The 23,268-nt window shown below is 47.5% G+C and overlaps 1 protein-coding gene across 1 annotated transcript; it reads right to left on the reverse strand.

Moving 5' to 3' along the window:
• Window positions 1-2,069: 2,069 nt before the first annotated feature.
• On the reverse strand, window positions 2,070-11,313 carry LOC123363305. Its single transcript, XM_045004166.1, has 2 exons — window positions 11,217-11,313; window positions 2,070-5,812 (listed from the first exon to the last, which is right to left on the reverse strand). The coding sequence occupies exons 1-2, from the start codon at window positions 11,311-11,313 to the stop codon at window positions 2,070-2,072; spliced, it is 3,840 nt and encodes a 1,279-aa protein (XP_044860101.1).
• Between the last annotated feature and the right edge of the window lie 11,955 nt (window positions 11,314-23,268).

Genomic DNA, 23,268 nt, shown 5'->3' on the forward strand with positions numbered 1-23,268 from the left:
TTAAAGACAGACTTGACTGCACCTCTTTTGGGAAAAAAGAAATACTTTGTTCAGATGCTCTGAAGTAGCTGCTGTGGTTGCTGAATTCCAGTTCTGTGTCCTTGAGAACAAAACAAGACAAACACACACACAAGAGGATAGAAAAGAACAGAGCAGCGAGAAAATGCAGCTGCTGTCAGAGGTGCTGACTTTCCCTTGCCACCTTGCTGCTGATGCAACACAGCTCCCACCCACGCTCTGATTTGCCATTCGGAGACCTGGCAAATCGGTACCAGATTTGGGCTCTTTAAGGCTTTGCTTAATATATATACTGGGCCTGATTGTTCCCTTGTGTGACGAAGTGGGGGAGTTTCTTGTTTTTCCTTGTTTCATATGGGGGATTTTCTTGGTTTTCCTATGGTTTGCATGCAGAGGGGGTGGGACTCAGTTTCCCTAGGTGCTAAGGGTTTAACGAGGTGATGGGAGAGGGAGTTTGTTGTTACAGAGGACCAGCAAAGGAACTTGGGACCCCAACCACTGGCGTGGAGACTGGAGACCCCAGTGATTGGTGACCTGGTGACCCAGAGGCCCTGCTCAGGAGTCACAGCCGGTTCTGGACAGTGGGAGGACAATGGGCTGCAAAGAGAGGAGAGGAGGCCCAGGTGACCCTGTTTACGACCCTGTTTTATGCTGGCTGAGTCACTCCAGTCTAGAGAACAGGGTTGCATTATCCCCTTCGGGGGGTGGAGGCAGGGCCGCCCAGCGGATTCCGGGGGCCTGGGGTCTTCGGCAGCGGGGGGCCCTTCTGTTCCGGGACCCGCTGCCGAAGTGCCCCGAAGACCCGCGGCGAGGGGTATCACCGAATTACCGCCGAAGCGGAACCCGCAGCCGAAGTTCAGCTCAGTCTTCGGCGGTAATTCGGCGGTGGGGGGCCCCCGCCGCGGGTCTTCAGGGCACTTTGCCGGCGGGTCCTGGATCGGAAGGGCCCCCCCGCCACCGAATTATCACCAAAGACCGAGCTGAACTTCGGCGGCGGGTCCCGCTTCGGCGGTAATTCACTTGTGGGGGTCCTTCTGCCCCGGAGTGGAAGGACCCCCCGCTGGCGAAGACCGGGAGCGGAAGAAGCTCCTGCGCCCGGCCCCGCAAGAGTTTTCTGGGCCCCCCAGAGTGAGTGAAGGACCCCGCTCCAGGGACCCCGAAAACCTCTCGTGGGGGCCCCGGCAGGACCCGGGGCCTGGAGCAAATTGCCCCTCTTGCCCCCCCCTCTGGGCGGCCCTGGGTGGAGGCCCTGGGGGTCCAGAGTGAGGGGACTCCCTGAGGGGGCCCATAGTGAGAAATAGGTGTGCTAAGGCTCAGAGAGGTGCGGCTCCAGGAGGTGGAGGGGCCTGACCCCGAGAGAGAGTGGCCCCCGGGAAGGGCTGTCTCACTGAAAGGGGCACCCCCCACGGACCACACAGGGCCAAGAGTGGGCACGATCTGTGATTCCGTGACACCTTGCAATAGTTTTACTTAGGAGTAACTCCACTGACTTCAACTGAGTTGCTTTAGTTTCCAGGAGTGGGAGAAAAGACGGGTTCAGTGTGACCTTCCTTTTGGCTGCGATTACTTATTTCTTGTCATCTTGTTTACAGCTCACTTAAACCACCAACCGGGAGAGAGCTCGGGTATTACAAAAAAGAAAAGAAAAGTGTTGTCCCCGCTAGCACCTGACTTTACACTGGTACAGTTCCAATCTGGGCAGTGACAATCTGGGCACTCGTACAGACAGAACATACGTTTCTAACCCTAATCTGAGACGTTTACACGTGAACATTCGATAGTGAAGCAATTTCCTCCCAAGAGTCAAATTAGCATTTTTGTTGTTTTTATAAAATGTTTTTCCCCAGATTGAAGGGGCCAGATTCTGCTGTCAGTGACACTGGAATAAACTGAAGTCAGCGCAATAAAAGTGGGTAAGTCAGAGGAGAATCAGGCTTATTGAATCTTAAAAGAAAATGTTATTCAAACAAGAAGAAATACCAATCTTGAATCACGGCTAAACTACAATCTTTGGTTAAACTGGTGATTTCTTTTTCATGTGTAAGCTGCAGTTAATTTTTATTAAAAAGGCTTTTAAACATATCCGCTCCTTTCACACGTTTTTTCAATGCAGACTTTTTTTCTTCAAGCTTCTTGTACATATCCCTCTCTCCTGGCAGCAGAGCCTCCTTATTGGCAATCTTTCTTACTATCTCAGCTACTTCCCTCACTTGCCTCAGAGATGTTATCCTTTCTTGGTACCCAGGCTTTAGTTCCTGTTGTTCTGACTTGATCAGCAGGTCAATGTATTTCGGAGTGGACAGCGGGTTGGGTTTCAAAGCAATTGCTTGCAGACGCTGGAGGCTGCGAGATGATTTATCAATAAGCTCCATTAATATCTCCTCCACTGCAGCGTATTCCTGAGACAGCGTCTCAACCACATTCTGTGTCGATAACACCTCACCAGATGCCTTCTCATACTTTTCTTTCAGTTGTGCATAGGTCTGTTTCTCTTTTTCTACTTTATATTCCCACCTGTACTTTTGATTGAAATGAACATTCCAGAAACATTTACCAGGGCAAACTCTGCAATATCCTGTAATCCTATTGATAGCCGCACACCCGCGCTTATCATTGTCATTAGGGATTATACAGGGATAGTGACACGTATAGTGACACTGCTGGCAGTTTGTTATGTAGTTACCTGTACCAGAGATGGGCTCCTGCACTGGCACTGTTTTCTCTACCTCATACTCAAAGTCTTTATTGGCCTTCATATCATCCTTATGCTGTTCCAGAGCTCGCTGAGTCTGTCTTAGCTCCTCTAGCTTCACCAGACCAGCTTTGATTTGTGGCTGCAGCCCTTCCACCGCTGTCTCCAGCTCCTTCCGCTCTCTGAGAACTTCCTGCGTTAATGTTAAACTTCTGGTTTCTAATTTACCTAAGGATTCAAAAAATGTCTTCATGCTCATGGCTCCCATTTTCCAGAACATGTCATCAAAATTAAAACTGCCCTTGTCAGTTCCAGCATTGCTGGCAAAGAGTGCAGAGTTATTGAATTTGAAATGAACAGGGTTGCCCTTAGCATCTTTAGCACAAGGGACATCAGCTGCATTAATGGCCTCTAGAACAGGGGGCGTCTGTCCGTCTGCGAAGGTGATCAGGATTTGTATATTGTCTTTTATATCCTTCCCAAAGATAGAGAGAACAGAGTCAAACACGTACTTCTGGGGATGTGTCAAACGAGCGAGTGAGGCCTGAACTACGACGCAGACGGCGTCTATGTGATCAATGGCCCCTCGGGTGGAGAAAAACTCTCGAATCTGCCTTGTTATCTCTTTGTCATGATCTATCCCTCTGGTGTCGCCAAATCCTGGGGTGTCTATTATAGTCAGGGAGTAGGGGACTTGGAAACCCTTTTTGTAATGAACTTCATAGGCTGTCACTTCAGATGTCTGGCTCTCAGCTTGGCCTCTGTTTGTGGTCTCATGGATTAGTTTGAATCTGAATTCATCTTTCCATTGCACACCCAGGACATAGTTGATCATCCCATTGATGAGTGTAGTTTTCCCAGAGCCAGTTGCTCCCAGCACCATAATGACTTTGTTAGGGATCTGCAGGTTCTCTTTTCCCAGTCTGTACTTTGGATGTGTTGCGTTAGAACTGAACGTCACCTTCTCTATTGGAAGGGCATAAACTGAGGGCTGCCCTTTTTCTATCAGAGTGCTCTTCTTGAAGAAATCTTGTGCTAGTGTCCTTAATTCTTCTCCTGATGTTGAAATTGATGCCTCCTCACCTGGGTGACTCACAGTCCCGTCCGCACACACAGCCGACACCCGGAATCTGTAGGGCGTCCGAGGACTCAGTCCATCAATGGTACAGACCTCTGTTCTCTTGCCTGTCCTTCGTTCCAGCCATTTCTCTTTCCCCTCATGTCTTTCACCTTCAGCTTCCTCTTTATATTCCACCTGATACTCCCTTATAGTGACTCCATCTCCAATAACACTTGGACTCTCCCAGGAGAGGGTGATGGCAGATGAATCTACAGTAGTTGCTATGGGCTTCCCAGGAGGGCTGGAAGGGAGAGTCTTCACAGGATCACTCACGTCACTGCTCTCACTGAGCCCTGGTTTGCTCACTGCAGCGTATCGGAACTGGTACTCGATGTTTGCACGGAGCCCTGTCACTGTGAATGTCACTTGTGTGTTATTTACATTCACAGCCGTCCAGTTCTCCTGCCCTACAATTCTGTACTCTGCCCGATAGCCAGATATCGCAGCCCTGCCATAGGCTTCTGGGTTAAATGTGAGCTGCACACGGTCATGTCTGATTCCACCAATCAGGGCAGGGAGAGGCTTTGATGGCGGTCCAAAGTTGGTGCTGACCAGCTCTCCATCCTCATACAGGTAAATGGAAGTGCCTGGATTGTCCTTGTCTGGAAGAGAGGCCACAATGAACCGAGTCGTCCCGTTAGATTTGTTGACACTGACAAAATGTGAAAGGGACTTTGCAGATTTTCGAGATTTTGTATTAATTTCTTTTTCCTTAAACCACACTTTGGATTTTGGTTTTTCAGCAACAGAACTGGCTGATGCAGGATCATGAGTTTCCCTTATAAATTGGGTCTGAAGCCATTGTTTTAAATCTGATAAATACGGCTCCTCTTCATGCAGTGAGGTGAATGTAAAGGAGACGATGAAGTTAAGCTCAGGGCTGAGTACTATTTCATCTAGTTCACTCTGAGAGGACACCACCTCTACATTGCTTAGGATCCTAAGGTAGGAATTTACATAATTCATCTCTTTCTCCTTTGTATCCAGAAATTCACTGAGGCTCTGGATATTGAATGGTGACTGGTTTTTACATGACAAAATATCCACCAGAGCCCCTTCCTCTTTTCCACCTCCACGGATAGACGGCAAGAGGCTTGCTAGCTGTTTCTGGAAAGTCTGTCTGTGTTGCTTACACAGATCTCTGAATTGCTGGATTTTCAGCTTGATTTCAGGAAAGCTTGTGGCGATCGGATTCTTCGCCATGTCATTGCATCGCATGTTTAGTTCTGCCAGTTCCTCCATAGCAGTCTGAGCATCAGAAATCAGTGATAAGCTGATCTCACGCACCAGCTGAGCAGCTCTGGAATCCAGCTTGGTCAGCGGGTACAGCCAGACTCTCATTGGTACGGCCTTCTCCCCGCTGTCACCCAGCAGCTTTGGGAGAGTGGAATAAATTTTCATGGCATCTTGGAAATTAGTTGGATTTCTCTCAAGAGCAAAATCACCATGGAACTTGCAGTTAAATTTTTCAGCATTTAATTTTTCCTTTTCATCCATTTTGACAGCTCCTTCCCCTTCTATGGAAAACAGGGGTATCTTTTTCATCACAATCTGGAGCGTTCCCTCTATGTCACGTACATTCTCAGAAGAAGAAACTTCCCGATCAAACACAAAGAAAGCCTGAGCCCCGTACAGCACAGCTGTGACCACGTGGGTGGCCGTGCCTTGATCAAATACAGCACGATAAGAGACATTCTCTGGTCCTAAATGGCTCATAGTTAGGTGCTCAAACTTTGTTGTGGCAGAGTACTGGAGAGTAACTCTGGCCTGTTGTTTGGATTTTCTGGTGTCATTTAAGAATTTGGCAGATCCACTTACTTCAACCAGCCCCCCCAGGAAACTGGCCTTCAGCGAGGCTGTGACATTGAGGGCATTGGCCTTGTCTTCAATGGTGTCGGATGCGATGATCTCAAATTCAGTCCTGGGTTGTGGTTTTGTGTTTACATCCATGCGAAGCTGTTCCAGGCGCCACAGCGTGATCCCTGGAATAGTAGAGACAAACACATGGTAACGTAACTGATAGGTGCCTAGGACACAGAGTCTGTCCATGGTTTATTTGTGTCTCTTTTCTGAGATTGAAAAATAACGAGTGAAGGACATCAAGTAAACAGACCTGGTAACGTACAAACGTGCCAAGTCAAGGCTGAACTACGCCCCTAACAACCTTCCCTTGCCCCCGGCTTCCTACAGAACTTTGGAAGACGTGATCTTTTCTGATTTTTTATTTTTTAAATAAATCCCTCTCCAGAGTGACTGAGTACACTCCCCTTCAGGAGTACACTGTTCCAAGTAGCAAGTGCTATAGCTATGACTGAAATCTCACTTCCATTACAAACATCTGGTTTCTTTGATTTAAGAAGCTAGGAACTGCCATGCTTGACTTGATCCATGATCCATCTAGCCCAGTATTCTGTCTCTGAGAGTAGCCAGCACCAGATCCTGCATGTCCCTGCTGAAAACAGCCAGGCAGGGGGAACCAGCTGGTGTGAGAGGCGTCTGTCTGGGGAGTCCCTCAGGTAGCAGGTAAGAGCTGAGGGAGGAGGTGGCTCAGTTATGAAGCATCCAGGAGCGTGAGGACTTCATCATCAGGATGCACATGGAGACATCCGGGATGGAGGACATTAGCTGACTAGGGATGACTACGGAGGCACCAGAAGAGGAAGGAGACCCGGCAGCTCTGCAGAAAGGAGACTGGCTGCTGGCCATCTTAGACAGTAGGCTGTGCTCCACTCCCCACCCTGCTCCTGTATCCATCAAGGTCAAGAACTGGCACACTGTACTGGCCACAGGAGGAGAGGAGCAGACCCCAATGACTGAGGAAGAGGAGCCACCTGCTCCCAAGGCTGGGAGGCTCACAGCCCCCACACCCACCAGGAGGGGACATAGGGTGCTGGTGGTCTGGGCTCCCTGCTGTGAGGGATGGGAGCCTCCATCTGCTGACCTGACGTCCCAGGAGGTGTGCTGCCTGCCTAGAGCCCACATCCCAGGTGTTATGGAAAGGTTGCCAAGGCTCGTCCATCCATCTGGCCACTGCCGCACACTGTGCATCTACGTGGGCACTAACGATACTGCCAGTCTGACCCTGCGCAGTGACTCCTGGGCTCGGAGTGAGGGTGAAGGAGTCACGGTCCCATGTTGTGTTCTTGTCCATCCTCCTGGTTGAGGTTAAAGGCCCAGGCAGGAATGTGCGCATCCTGGAGATGATGCACGGCTGTGCGGGTGGTGTCAAATGGCGGAGTTTGCCTTCTTAAGTCATGGGATGCTGCTTCAGGAAGAAAATCTGCTGGGAAGAGACGGGGTACACCTGACCAAGAAGGGGGGGGGGAAGCATCTTCAAGCAGGTGACAAAAGATCACAGGTAGGTATAAAAAAAGTGACCTTCACAGTGGGCGAGATGTTTCTATGGGGAGGTAGAATAGAAAATTTACAGTCGGGTCATAGCAGCAACAAGCAGGATAACAGAGGGGGAATCTGCTCAATATCTTGTCTATAGACAAATGCCAGGTGTATGGGGAATAGACGGGAAGAACTGGAAGTCTTATTACATAAGCTAATTTAGTGTTTATTTGGCATCACTGAGATTTGGTTGGATAAATCTCATGACTAGAATATTGGTGCATGGCGTGTTCAGAATGGAAAGGCAGCAAAAAAGGGAGGAGGAGTTGCACTATACATCAAGAGAATATACACGTGTGCTGTGGTCTAGAAGGAGGTAAGAGGCCGACCCAGTTGACATTCTGTGGGTAAACATAAAAGTGGGCAGGGGAAAACAGGGGTGATGTTATCGTAGGGGTCTTCTATAGACCATCAAATCAGGCATTTCTAGAGCAAATAACAGAAATATCCATGCCGCAAGACCTGGTAGTAACAGGGGACTTCAACTACCCAGACATCTGTTGCAAAAGTAATACCACAAAACACAAAGTGTCCAGTAAGTTCTTGGAATGTGTTGGGGACAACAACTTGTTTCAGAAGGTGGAGGAAGTAACAAGGGGGCAGCCATTTTAGACTTGATTCTGACTAAAAAAAAGGAATTGGTCACAAATGTGAAGGTAAAAGGCAATTTGGGTGAAAGTGTCCATAAAATGATAGATTTTATTATTTGAAGGAAAGGAAAGAGTGAGAGGAGGAGAATAAGACAATGGACTTCAAAAAAAATCAGACTTCATCAAACTCAGAGAACTGGTAAGTAAGGTCCCCTGGGAAGAACATCTAAGGAAAAAGAGGAGTTCAGGAGATCTGGCAGTTTCTCAAAGAGACAATATTAAAGGCACAACTGCAAACTATCCTGATATGAAGGGAAGATAAGAAAAATAGCAGGACGATATGGCTTCATCAGGAGCTCTTCAGTGACCTGAAAATCAAAAAGAAACCCTACAAAAAGTGGGAACGTGAATGAACTGCGAACAGCACAAGCAGACAGGGACTAAATTATAAAGGCTAAGGCATAAAATGAGTTACATCTAGTGAGGGACATAAACGGCCATAAGAAGAGGGTTTTAAAAAATATATTAGGAGCAAAAGAAAGACGATGAAAAGTGTAGGTCCACTATTTCGTGGGGAAGGAAAGCTAATGACGTCAAGAACACAGAGGTGTTTAATGCCTGTTTTGCTTCAATCTTCATTAAAAAGGTAAATTGTGACCAGATGCTTAATACAATTAGTATTAATATTAAGGGGGAAGGAACACAAGACAGAATAGCAAATGAACAGCTTAAAGAATATTTACATAATTAGATGTATTCAAGTCAGCAGGGCTTGACTAAATTCACCTTAAGGACCTAGCTGAAGCAGATCTTGGATCTGTTAGCGATTATCTTTGAGAACTCACAGAGGATGAGTGTGGTCCCAGAGGACAAGAGGACCTGGGGAATTACAGAACAGTCAACCTAACTGCAATACCTGGAAAGATACTGGAACAAGCTATTAAACGATCAGTTTGTAAGCACCTAGAAGATAACAGGGTAATAAATAATAGCCAACATGGATTTGTCAGGAATCAATCATGCCAAACCAATCTAACTGCCATCTTTGACAGGGTTACTGGCCTAGTGTTTAGGAGGAGAAGCAGGAGACATGATAGATCTTGATTTCAATAAGGCTTTTGACACAGTCCCACATGAGAGTCCCATAAGAAACTAGGGAAATATGGTATAGATGAAATTGCTCTAAGGTAGGTGCATAACTCGATGAAAGGCTGTACTCAGAGTAGTTATCAATGGTTTGCTGTCAAACTGGGAGGATGTATGTAGTGGTGTCCTGCAGGGGTCTGTCCTGAGTCTGGTGCTAATCAGTATTTTCATCCATGACCTGGATGATGAGGTGGAGAGCATACTTATACAATTACCAGATGACACCAAGCTAGGGGGGGCTGCAAGCACTTTGGAGGACAAGATTAAAATTGAAAATGACCTTGTTGATTTCAGATCAATTCTCCGGTTTATAAAGATGAAATTCAATAAAGACAAATGCAATGTACTACACTTAGGAAGGAAAAACCAAATGCACTAACAAAAGATGGGGAATAACTGGCTAGGCAGTAGTATTGCAGAAAAGAAACTGGGGTTATAGTGGATCACAAAGTGAATATGAGCCCACAGTGGGATGCAGTTATGAAAAAGACTAATGTCATTCTGGGGTGCGTTAACAGGAGTGTCATATGTAAGACATGGGATGTAGTCGTCCCACTCTTCTCGGCACTGGTGAGGCTTCTGCTGGAGTATTGTGTCCAGTTTTGAGTGTCACACTTCAGTAAAGATGTGGACAAATTGGAGAGTCCAGAGGAGAGCAAAAAAATTATAAATGGTTTAGAAAACATGACCTTTGAGGATAGGTTAAAAACAGGTATGTTTAGTCTTAAGAGGGAACCTGATAGCAGTTAAGGGCTGTTATAAAGACGACAGTGATCAATTGTTCTCCATGTCCACTGAAGGGAGGACAAAAAGTAATTGGCTTAATCTGCAGCAAGGGAGATTGAAGTTAGATAATAGGGAAACTTTCTAACTATGGGAGTAGTGAAGCTCTAGAACAGGCTTCCAAGGGAGTTTGTGGAATCCCCATCACTGGAGGTTTTGAAGAACAAGTTAGACAAACATCTGTCAAAGATCAGGAGGTAGCCGTGTTAGGAAATCTGTATCCACAAAAACAACCAGGAGTCCAGTGGCACCTTAAAGACTAACAGATTTATTTGGGCATAAGCTTTTCTGGGTAAAAACCCCACATCTGAACAGGGGCGGCTCTAGCTTTTTTGCCGCTCCAAGCTCGGCAGTCAGGCTGCCTTTGGCAGCATGTCTGCGGGGGGTCCCCGGTCCCACGGCTTTGGCGCACCTGTCACCGAATTGCCACTGAATCCATGGGACCGGCGGAACCTCCCGCAGGCAAGCCGCCAAAGACAGCCTGACTGCCACCCTTGCAGGGACTGGCAGGCCGCCCCCCGTGACTTGCCACCCCAGGCACGCACTTGGTGCGCTGGTCCCTGGAGCCGCTGCTGCTTCTGAAGCATCTGAAGCAGGGGGGCTGCGTAAGGCACCACAATGTCTAGGGTTGCTCATGGTTTTAGGTTTATGAATCCTGCTTGCAGCGTTTTCCCAAATTAATGTCAGGTGACTTCCCTCCTTTCATTCAAAGTTTCTTTTTTGCACTCAGACTCTGTGCGTGGGAGTGGGGAAGGACAACCTCTTAGACTCGCCCCGGGGTGTGTGTAATTGTCCCCGGTTACTGGGTGGGAGCTTGAGCCGGTTCTGTGTTGTACTGTTGAAAGGGAATCCCTGAATATTGAATCTGGCCCTGGTTGCTGACGATGTCCCCTGGCGGAAGGGTTACCTGTATAACGCCACTGGAATAGCTCGGGTGGCATTTTCCATCCCGTTCCTCGGGCACCTGGCACCGTTTACTGTTTTGGCGGCGACTGGACACAGAGCGGGTGTTTTCACTGAGCCGTGCACAGCGATGCCCAGGCCTTTTCCAGAGTGGGGACAGTTAATATAGGACACAGGGATGGGTGTGAATAGCTGAAGTTTGTCCTTCTAATGGGTCCCATCCTGCCCCGAAGATCTGTGTGTAGAGAGGTCCCGTCTCACCGGGACCTCCCCCCTCCCATGTGGAAATGGGGGGATGAGCCAGCTCGGGGGCATTGTCCCCCTTTCGTAGGCTGACTGCAGTGCGGGGGGGCTGCAGAGATACTGCAGTGGCAGGGAACGGATGGGAAGTTTCTCATTTCTCCTAGTGCAGCCTGTCCTGTAAGGAGGGTCAGCAGTACCCAGGCAGGTTTCGATGCCCTTTATTTCCCCCCCAACTCAAATCCCAAACCCAAATGTTCCTCAAATAAACAGGTGCCAAAATAACAGATGAAGTTGGGCCCCAGGCTCCTCCCTGGGTGACAGTTACCTGGGATGAGGGAGTCGCTGCGGCAGTCGTACAGCATCCCCAGCTGGAACGGGCGGCCCAGAGCCGGCATCTCAATGGTGTCAGCTGACCCGGCCATTGTTCCACACCCAGATGCTCTCTCCTCTGTCTGACCTGCAAGAAATAACTGGGGTTACACTTAAGTTTCTGGGGAGCAGATTTAGAATCGAGTCACTGGCTTCAGTCTTCAAAGTTTTTCTGAACATTGCCCTGGTTGTAAAAGAAAGACGTATCTTCTAGTCTCCACAGGGGGGTGGAGAGGAAGAAAGTCACTCAGATTTACCTCTCCCTTTTCTCGCCTCAGATTATGAATTCTAACTATTATGTTTCAAAGGAATTGTTCCTTTTAGCAAGAATGGGAAATAGTTATAATTTGACACAATTTCAAGAGATGTGAGCCACAAAGCAAAACACCTGTTGTATTTTGCAGCTCTCATGTGCGATCCCAGACGTGTTGAAAGAACGCTGTGACATGCCAGCAGGCTGGATGGCCTGATAGGGTGCTAAGCTGCAGCCCAGGAAGCCATAAATACCTGCTGCCCAATGGTTAAGAAGACACAGACAACAGCTCTTACTTAACACAAGCCAGAGCATGCCTCTGAAGCAGGGGTGGGCAAACTACAGCCCACGAGCCGTTTTAAGCCGGCCCGCAAGCTCCCGTTGGGGAGCAGGGTCTGAGGCTTGCCCTGCTCTGGTGCTCCAGCCAGGGTGCCAGGTCGGGGCTACTCCAGCCAGGGCATCGAGTCGGGGGCCGCAACACGGGGCTCCCAGAAGCAGTTGCATGGCCCCGCTCCGAGGGTCGGGGGCTGCTCCATGTGTAGGAGCCGGAGAAGGGATATGCCACTGCTTCCAGGAGCCGCTGAGGTAAGCGCTGCTTGGAGCCTGCACCCCTGAGCCTCTCTCAAGCCCCAACCTCCTGCCCCAGCCCTGATCCCCCTCCCATTCTCCAAACCCTTCAATCCCAGCACAGAGCACCCTCCTGCACCCCAAACCTCTCATCCCCAGCCCCATCCCAGAGCCTGCACCCCCAGCCAGAAACTGCACCCCTTCCTGCACCCCTGATCCACCTCCCACCTTCTGAACCCCTCGGTCCCAGCCCAGAGGACCTTCCTCCACCCCAAACTCCACATCCCCAGCCCCACCCTAGAACCCGCACTCTCAACTAGAGCCCTCACCCCCTCCCACACCCCAACCAATTTTGTGACCATTTATGGCCTGCCATACAATTTCTATTCCCCGATGTGGCCCTCAAGCCAAAAAGTTTGCCCACCCCTGCTCTAAAGTCTAAATAAAACCACACACCTTGCAGGCCTTGCAACTTGGACTAGAGCTGGAACATCTGCCAATAGATACAGCATAAAGAAATCTCCCTGTCAGAGACCGTTCCCAGAAAAGAGTTAAAGGGAGACCCTCCATTTCATGTCTCTTATCTTACAGAACCCCAAGCCACCCACCAACTGTCTTACTGTGACACATTTACCTCAGACTCCATCACACCAGCCTCCTCTTGGTGTGTGCACTACCCAGGGTTATTTTAAAATTTAAACTCAGAGAATGTATGAAACTCAGGCCTTGTCCACATGGGGGTAGTTGGCAGTGAGTTGACACACACCAGTAGCTGCACACTATGTAAGCCACGTGCCTAGCATGTGCACGGGACAGCTGTGCCCTCTTTCCAAAATGTCATGCTCCACAATTGTAGCTGAGAGATTTCTAATGATTTAGGAAATCCTCAGTGGGATCAGAGGGTAACGGCCTATAGAATGTGATGTTAGATTGCTGCCTAGGCCCATTCGATAGGCCATTACCCTTTGATCCCACTGAGGGTTACCAAAAGAAACTACACCATCTGCTCAGGAAACTCCCTGAAAGAGCACGGGAACAAATCTGCACAGACACATGCCTAGAACTCCAACCAAGAGTATTCTAGCTGCTACCCAAGATCCATAAACCTGGAAATCCTGGACGCACCATCATCTCAGGCATTGGCACCCTGACAGCAGGATTGTCTGGCTATGTGGACCTCTCCTCAGGCCCTACGCTACCAGCACTCCCAGCTATCTTCGGGACACCACTGACTTCCTGAGGAAACTACAATCCATTGGTGATCTTCCAGAAAACACCATCCTGGCCACTATGGAGGTAGAAGCGCTCAACACCAACATTCCGCACAAAGATGGACTACAAGCCGTCAGGAACAGTATCCCCGATAATGTCATGGCAAACCTGATGGCTGAACTTTGTGACTTCATCCTCACCCACAACTATTTCACATTTGGGGACAATATATACCTTCAAGTCAGCGGCACTGCTATGGGTACCCGCATGGCCCCACAGTATGCCAACATTGTTATGGCTGAATTAGAACAAAGCTTCCTCAGCTCTTGTCCCCTAATGCACCTACTCTACTTGCGCTACATTGATGACATCTTCATCATCTGGACCCATGGAAAAGAAGCCCTTGAGGAATTCCACCATGATTTCAACAATTTCCATCCCACCATCAACCTCAGCCTGGACCAATCCACACAAGATATCCACTTCCTGGACACTACAGTGCTAATAAGCAATGGTCACATAAATGCCACTCTATACCGGAAACCTACTGACCGCTAAACTTCCCTACATGCCTCCAGCTTTCATCCAGACCACACCACACGATCCATTGTCTACAGCCAAGCTCTAAGATACAACCACATCTGCTCCAATCCCTCAGACAGAGACAAACGCCTACAAGATGTCTATCAAGCATTCTTAAAACTATAATACCCACCTGCTGAAGTGAAGAAACAGACTGACAGAGCCAGACGAGTACCCATAAGTCACCTACTACAAGACAGGCCCAACAAAGAAAATAACAGAACGCCACTAGCCGTCACCTTCAGCCCCCAACTAAAACCTCTCCAGCGCATCATCAAAGATCTACAACCCATCCTGAAGGACGATCCATCACTCTCACAGATCTTGGGAGACAGACCAGTCCTTGCTCACAGACAGCCCCCCAACCTGAAGCTAATATTCTCCAGCAACCACAGACCACACCACAGAAACACTAACCCAGGAACGTATCCTTGCAACAAAGCCTGTTGCCAACTCTGTCCACATATCTATTCAGGGGACACCATCATAGGACCTAATCACATCAGCCACACCATCAGGGGCTCCTTCACCTGCACATCTACCAACGTGATATATACCATCATATGCCAGCAATGCCCCTCTGCCATGTACGTTGGCCAAACCAGACAGTCTCTACGCAAAAGAATAAATGGACACAAATCTGACACCAGAAATTGTAACATTAAAAAACCAGTAGGAGAACACTTCAACCTTTCTGGCCACTCAGTAACAGACTTAAAAGTAGCAATTCTTCAACAAAAAAAATTCAACTCCAACGAGAAACTGCTGAACTGGAATTAATTTGCAAACTGGATACCATTAAATTAGGCTTGAATAAAGACTGGGAGTGGCTGGGTCATTACACAGACTGATATCTATTTTCCCATGCTAAGGTTTCCCCTATTGTTACTCACACCTTCTTGTCAACTGTTTGAAATGGGCCATTCTGATTATCACTACAAAAGTTTTTTTTCTCCTGCTTATAATAGCTCACCGTAATCGATTGGTCTCTTAGAGTTGGTATGGCAACCCCCATTTTTTCATGTTCTCTGTGTGTATATATATATTCCTACTGTATGTTCCACTCTATGCATTTGATGAAGTGGGCTGTAGCCCATGAAAGCTTATGCCGAAATAAATTTGTTAGTCTCTAAGGTGCCACAAGTACTCCTGTTCTTTTGACAGTGATGAGAATGCACCACAACTTTGAGTAAATTGTTCCACTGGTTAACTACCCTCACTGTTAAAAACGTGCCTTATTTCCAATCTGAATCTGTCTAGCTTCAATCTTCAGCCATTGCAGCATGTTATATCTTTGTTAGAATAAAGAGACATTGTCAAATATTTGTTCCTCATAGGTGTGGCTCCACTAATTAGGTGCCTGAACCCTGGAGAACACCTGTAAAGTGAGGTGGTGGCCTCAGGAGGAATAGGGGGTAGGTGGGAGGGGCCAATGGGGTCAGAAGAAGGGGTGGGGGGAATTTGGGATAAGCAGGGCTGTGGCGGCCAGAGAAAGAGGCAACTTTCCCCAGCTCCATGGCTGCAGCTTCCGGGGAGATGGCCCTCCTTCCCAGCCCCAGCTTGGAGACTGCTGTGGCGGGGGAAGAGACCCCCCTCCTTCCCAGCCCCCGCTCTGTGGCTGCCATGGTAGGGGAGAGACACCCTCCCCCTTCCCAGCCTCAGCTCTGTGGCTGCTGTGGTGGGGGAGAGACCCTGTGACATTCTATATCTTGGGGGAAGTGTACTGTAACCCCCATAGTCCTCATTTTCATATAATCGTGATCTCACATATAAAGCAGGCCTGTAAGGTATCAGGGGAAAGGTTATGATCTGCGGAAAGTCATTTCTCTATCCATAGATGTGTATCATTAATACGTATGAAGTTATGATAATTGTGTTGTATGGTGAACACTAAAACATGCTGTAAGTTGGAGAATCAGCCAGGTATTAGCTCCCCAGAGGCAACAACAAGGAAAGTAACCAATACCCGGGCAGGGTGTCAAACAACCCAGCAACAGCCATTGTCCAGCAAGGCAGCTACAATGCAATGACTCACCTGCATGAGACCACACCAGGGGAACTGCTCAACCTTGCTTGGGGAGACTCAGCAATGCCCCGCCCCCCTCAGACACACATGGACTTGTGCTCCTCAAGCACATGGACTGAGAGTATAAAACAGGGAGAGTGGACACATACTGGGCCCAGGGGCGGCTCTATGAATTTTGCCGCCCCAAGCAGTCATGCGCGGGAGGTGCACCGGAACCCCGGGAGCAGCGGACCTCCCGCGGGCATGACTGCTGAGGGTCCGCTGGTTGCACAGCTCGGCTGGACCTCCCGCAGCTGTGGAGGGTTCGCTGGTCCCGCGGCTCCAGTGGAGCTTCCGCAGTCATGCCTGCGGGAGGTCCACTGCTCCCGGGGTTCCGGTGGACCTCCCGCAGGCATGACTGCGGGAGGTCCGCCGGACCTGCCTGCCGCCCCTGCTGGCAAATGCCGCCCCACGCGCGTGCTTGCCGCGCTGGGGTCTGGAGCCGGCCCTGACTGGGCCCTTCTCCTGCCCTCACCTTCACTGCAAACAACCAAGACACTGAGAAGAAAACAAGACTCCAATACAGGAGATTGGCTCAGATTTAAGGAACAAACTTATATATTAACTGCAATATCCAGTGGGGTGAGAAAAACTTCATCTCGATGTTGCCCAGTCTAATGGGGTTGAGAGTGTAGACTGCGTGCTTACATATTCTTTTCTCTTGGTAACCATGCTGATTTTTTTGCCTATCACTTATAATCACTGAAAATCTATCATTGTAGTTAATAAATCTGTTTATTCTACCTGAAGCAGTGTGTTTGGTTTGAAGTGTCAGAGGTTTCCCTCGGGATAACAAGCCTGATACATATCAATTTCTTTATTAAATTGATGAACTCATATAAGCTTGCAGCGTCCAGCAGGCCTAACAGAACACTGCAAGATGGAGGTTCCTAAGGTTGTGTCTGGGGCTGGAGATATTGGCTAGTGTCATTCACAACCCAAGGAGCAGCTTACATGCCAGAGGCTGTGCATGAACAGCCCAGGAGTGGGGGTTCTCACAGCAGAGCAGAGCAAGTCTGGCTCCCAGAGTCAAGGATTGGAGTGATCTAGCAGATCACCGGTCCGGATAACACCAGAGGGGAACGTCATAGACCCACCTCCTTCCCAGCCCCAGCTTGGCAGCTGCCATGGCAGGGAAGAGAGGGGACATCCATCACATTCGAAAGGTAAGACTACTGATATTAAAATATTGTGTGCTTTTATTTGTAGAAGAAAAAAAATTATGATTTTTTAATATAGTGCCTTTATCCAAAGTGCTTTACAATAGTTAGTTAATGGTACAAACAATATTTGGATAGATCATTAAGTGGTCTGCCAAGACCCTGAGCAATTTTCAAGTGGTCTGCAAAAAAAAAGTTTGAGAACCACGGCTTTAATCGTTCTCATGGTTCTTCTCTGAACCCTCTCCAATTTATCATCATCCTTCTTGAACTGTGGACACCAGAACCGGTCACTATTCCAGTAAGAGTCACACCAGTGCCAAATACAGAGGTAAAGACACCTCCTTACTCCTACTTGATATTCCCATGTTTACACATCCCAGGATGGCATTCTCTCTTTTGGCCATAGCATCACATTGGGAGCTCAGGTTCAGCTGATTGTCCACCATGACCCCCAAATCTTTTTCAGAGTCACTGCTCCCTGGGCTGGAGTCCCCCATCCTGTAACTGTGACCTGCATTCTTTGTTCCCAGATGTCTACGTTCACATCTGGCTGTATGAAAAGGCATCCTGTTTGCTTGTGCTGAGTTTACCAAGCAATCTAGATCGCTCTGTATCTGTGACCTCTCCTCTTCATTATCTATGGCTGGAATCAAGGCCAGCAGACATTTTATCCCTACAGACACTGCTGGGGAGACATTAGCCTGTTATCTGCATTTACTCTGTACAGCAAGTTAAGCTTCCAATGACAATTGTCAATACCTGTATGCGATTAAGTGCATCTTGCCCTGTTTCCCCAGGGATTCCTTCATCTTATTCATCCCCGCAGTACGAGAGTACACCCCAAACAACTGTTTTGCCACCTGTCCAGGGATTAGAAATGGGTGTGCCACTCCTGCCACATCAATTCCTAAGGTGCCCCACCCCAAAAGACTACGCCATATGATCACCTGGTCCTCACGAGTTAGACCCTCCATCTCCCTGCCCACCTCCACTAGCCACAGCACAAACTGATCCCAATCCTCCTGGGGTACCTTTCCCAAACGGCCCAGTACTGCCTCCCGGTCCTTCAGGGACAAGGGGCAGATTTCTGCCTGTTTTACCACTTGTGGGGCATGATCCTCCCACTCTGCAAGTGGGGCCACTACTCCTGCCTCCTGTAGTTCCTCCCGGGTAGCTTCTCTCGCAGGTGCTGTAACAGTGGATTGCCGGCTTACAACATCCACTGGCAGTGGTGGATACAATGTTTTTTCAGGATAGGGTGGTGAAGGTGTCTCCTTCAGCTCCATTAGTGGGGCGGATGGTCTGGGGTCCCCAAGTCCATTGCTCCCATGTTTACTTTTAGAGGAGGAATTGTATCAGTCTCCCACTCTCCCCAGCAGTTCATCTCTCTCCGGATTGCCTCACAAGACTCCTCTGTCTGTGCAGCATCCCGTGCCTTCAAATCCACTACCTCTACTGCTAACACAGATTTTTCTGTTAAAATCCGTTGCTGATCCATAATCCCCTCCAAATCCTTAATGTGTTGGAGGAGATCGGCTTCCCTTTTTACCCAGTATGCCATCCCAGCACACAAACCTTGTAATACCATTCCCTTTTTCCTACATTCCTTTCCCTTGGGGCCTCCCAAAACCTCCCCCATCTCCTTCTCAATCGCATCCCAGGTGGATCCCTCCACCTGGTATGGACCCTGATTCTTTATCCATTTGTTAAAAAAAATCCGTCACCCCAGCTTGCCAGAACCCGCAACTACCATTACGAGAGTTTGCCATATCCCCTCCAAGCAGCTGTGCAGACTGTTGGAGAGGGGGACTCACAGGCTGCCACTCACCTATCCAATGTGATGCATCTGGGTCACGGCACCAAGATGTTAGAGAGCTTATTCCTTCACTCTCACCCTTCCCTGGTCCTTCTCGCATGAACAGAGAGCAAAAAGACCCAAAGTCCGAAGGTGCAAACAATTCGATGTTTATTGGGGTGAACTTCCAGCAAGCTTAAATTTAAGTTCCTTTTCCTTATTTTTGAATCCCAACTTACTTCCTGTTTGCCCCTAATTGATATAGTAATATTTTCAGCTAGACCTTAACCAATCATTCTACAAAAATTTACCTAACCAATCCTAACGTATTGTAACATACGTACGTTAGCATACGTATTGCTAAGGGAAATTAGAGAGGCTATCAAAATTAAGAACCCAATAATAGTGGGGGATTTCAATTATCCCCATATTGACTGGGAACATTTCACTTCAGGACGAAATGCAGAGATAAAATTTCTCGATACTTTAAATGACTGCTTCATGGAGCAGCTGGTACGAGAACCCACAAGGGGAGAGGCGACTCTAGATTTAATCCTGAGTGGAGCGCAGGAGCTGGTCCAAGAGGTAACTATAGCAGGACCGCTTGGAAATAGTGACCATAATACAATAGCATTCAACATCCCTGTGGTGGGAAGAACATCTCAACTGCCCAACACTGTGGCCTTTAATTTCAAAAGGGGGAACTATACAAAAATGAGGGGGTTAGTTAGACAAAAGTTAAAAGGTACAGTGACTAAAGTGAAATCCCTGCAAGTTGCATGGGCCCTTTTTAAAGACACCATAATAGAGGCCCAACTTCAATGTATACCCCAAATTAAGAAAAACAGTAAAAGAACTAAAAAAGAGCCACCATGGCTTAACCACCATGTAAAAGAAGCAGTGAAAGATAAAAAGACTTCCTTTAAAAAGTGGAAGTCAAATCCTAGTGAGGCAAATAGAAAGGAGCACAAACACTGCCAACTTAAGTGCAAGAGTGTAATAAGAAAAGCCAAAGAGGAGTTTGAAGAATGGCTAGCCAAAAACTCCAAAGGTAATAACAAAATGTTTTTAAGTACATCAGAAGCAGGAAGCCTGCTAACAACCAGTGGGGCCCCTTGACGATGAAAATACAAAAGGAGCGCTTAAAGACAATAAAGTCATTGCAGAGAAACTAAATGGATTCTTTGCTTCAGTCTTCACGGCTGAGGATGTTAGGGAGATTCCCAAACCTGAGCTGGCTTTTGTAGGTGACAAATCTGAGGAACTGTCACAGATTGAAGTGTCACTAGAGGAGGTTTTGGAATTAATTGATAAACTCAACATTAACAAGTCACCGGGACCAGATGGCATTCACCCAAGAGTTCTGAAAGAACTCAAATGTGACGTTGCGGAACTATTAACTAAGGTTTGTAACCTGTCCTTTAAATCGGCTTCGGTACCCAATGACTGGAAGTTAGCTAATGTAACGCCAATATTTAAAAAGGGCTCTAGGGGTGATCCCGGCAATTACAGACCGGTAAGTCTAACGTCGGTACCGGGCAAATTAGTTGAAACAATAGTAAAGAATAAAATTGTCAGAAAAACATAAACTGTTGAGCAATAGTCAACATGGTTTCTGTAAAGGGAAATCGTGTCTTACTAATCTATTAGAATTCTCTGAAGGGGTCAACAAACATGTGGACAAGGGGGATCCGGTGGATATAGTGTACTTAGATTTCCAGAAAGCCTTTGACAAGGTCCCTCACCAAAGGCTCTTACGTAAATTAAGCTGTCATGGGATAAAAGGAAAGGTCCTTTCATGGATTGAGAACTGGTTAAAGGACAGGGAACAAAGGGTAGGAATTAATGGTAAATTCTCAGAATGGAGAGGGGTAACTAGTGGTGTTCCCCAGGGGTCAGTCCTAGGACCAATCCTATTCAATTTATTCATAAATGATCTGGAGAAAGGGGTAAACAGTGAGGTGGCAAAGTTTGCAGATGATACTAAACTACTCAAGATAGTTAAGACCAAAGCAGATTGTGAAGAACTTCAAAAAGATCTCACAAAACTAAGTGATTGGGCAACAAAATGGCAAATGAAATTTAATGTGGATAAATGTAAAGTAATGCACATTGGAAAAAATAACCCCAACTATACATACAACATGATGGGGGCTAATTTAGCTACAATGAGTCAGGAAAAAGATCTTGGAGTTATCGTGGATAGTTCTCTGAAGATGTCCACACAGTGTGCAGAGGCGGTCAAAAAAGCAAACAGGATGTTAGGAATCATTAAAAAGGGGATAGAGAATAAGACTGAGAATATATTATTGCCCTTATATAAATCCATGGTACGCCCACATCTCGAATACTGTGTACAGATGTGGTCTCCTCACCTCAAAAAAGATATTCTAGCACTAGAAAAGGTTCAGAAAAGAGCAACTAAAATGATTAGGGGTTTAGAGAGGGTCCCATATGAGGAAAGATTAAAGAGGCTAGGACTCTTCAGTTTGGAAAAGAGAAGACTAAGGGGGGACATGATAGAGGTATATAAAATCATGAGTGATGTTGAGAAAGTGGATAAGGAAAAGTTATTTACTTATTCCCATAATACAAGAACTAGGGGTCACCAAATGAAATTAATAGGCAGCAGGTTTAAAACAAATAAAAGGAAGTTCTTCTTCACGCAGCGCACAGTCAACTTGTGGAACTCCTTACCTGAGGAGGTTGTGAAGGCTAGGACTATAACAATGTTTAAAAGGGGACTGGATAAATTCATGGTGGCTAAGTCCATAAATGGCTATTAGCCAGGATGGGTAAGAATGGTGTCCCTAGCCTCTGTTCGTCAGAGGATGGAGATGGATGGCAGGAGAGAGATCACTTGATCATTGCCTGTTAGGTTCACTCCCTCAGGGGCACCTGGCATTGGCCACTGTCGGTAGACAGATACTGGGCTAGATGGACCTTTGGTCTGACCCGGTACGGCCTTTCTTATGTTCTTATGTTATGTAACATGATTGTGAAAGTTACTAGTGACCCCCCTTAACAACTAGCAGGAGGCCAGTAGGGGGAAGCAGAAGCCTTACGTACACAGTGATTTGAACTTTTTCTCTTCTGCCTCGAAGCAGAGAAATCTTGCTCCAAGCCAGTTTGCACTGACCAGATAACGGTTTCACGGGGCCTGGCAACCACCAATGAAGTGTTAACACGGCTTGGTCTTTGTTTGAAGGTGTATAAAAAGCTTGTGAAACTTGTGTGCAGCAGAGTTCTTTGTACCTGAGTACAGAATTCTCCTTTTTTCTGCAGAATAAAGCAATCTTTCCTTATCCCTGTCAGGCTGTTATTGGCTCTCAGCTAGATGGACCCGATATTTCGGTAACAGTTTCTGGCGACCCAGATGGGACTCTCCTAGCTCAGACATTGGACTCTGGATGGCTGCGGTGAACTGGGAATGGCGTCAACGGGGTGTTTAGCCCCTCTTTCTCTGTTTCACCGCGGCCCCTGGGGTTCGGGTTCCGATAAGGTGAGCCCTAATAGGATAAGGAAACACTATCTGGTTCTGGTTCGCTATCTGGATTCTGGTTCTGTTCTGTTTAACCGGTTACTGTTGTTTTTTTGCTCTGTTCATTTGGGCGTTAGGTGTGTGGGCGGAACTGAACCTCTCGTTCATAATTCCTCGGGGTGGAAGCCATTGCGTGCGATGAAGCTCCGAGGTTGAATTGAGATCCTTCTGTCCCGTCCCCTGTAGCAGTCAGTGTAATAGAAGTAGGAACACCTGGATTAGACCATAATTCCCTTTGGTCTCTGTGTAATTCTCTGTTTGAGTGGCAGAAGACAGATGAGTGGGTCTCTGGATAAACCCTCTAAAGATAGCCCTTTGTATTATATGTTAAGTAAATGGCCTTTACCCGGTGTTCAGAAAGGTGTTCAGAAAGGAATGTATAGGCGGAAAGCCATTTGACTGTTCTGTGTTGCAGGAGGCTACTGTGGAAAATTTCCGGTGTCTCCACCTCCCATGCCTTTTTGCTAGCTCTGGATTCCCCAGTTAATCTGTTGGGCAGAGATCTGTTGTGTAAACTGCGTGCTCAGAGTTTCTTTTCAGATGGTAAAATCATCCTTCGGCTGCCTCAAAACCAACTCCCCCAGCTGTGTGCTGTTCTGACCCAGGCTTCAGAAGTCTCGATCCTGCCTGCGGGCCTGATCCTACCCAATCGACTCAGACAGGAGTATTCCCCTAGATCAAGACAGCCGTGGATAGCTTTGGATTCAGAAGCAAGCCAGAAAGCAACTGTATTAATGCAAATTATCTAACTGATAAGGTAGAAGCCACTGAAACCTGGGCTGCCTATGAAACACATACAAGAAAATATGGGGTAATTCCTCTGTTTTGCC

The sequence above is a fragment of the Mauremys mutica genome, chromosome 2 (assembly GCF_020497125.1).
Source record: "Mauremys mutica isolate MM-2020 ecotype Southern chromosome 2, ASM2049712v1, whole genome shotgun sequence".
In the NCBI taxonomy this organism is placed as follows: Eukaryota; Metazoa; Chordata; order Testudines; family Geoemydidae; genus Mauremys; species Mauremys mutica.

Bases quoted from the DNA above. Each gene is read 5' to 3' on its own strand.
- LOC123363305 (XM_045004166.1), bottom strand. From the start codon at position 11,313: ATGGCCGGGTCAGCTGACACCATTGAGATGCCGGCTCTGGGCCGCCCG. The intron at 5,813-11,216 runs GTAACTGTCACC...CTACTATTCCAG, and splicing joins CAGCGACTCCCTCATCCCAG to GGATCACGCTGTGGCGCCTG.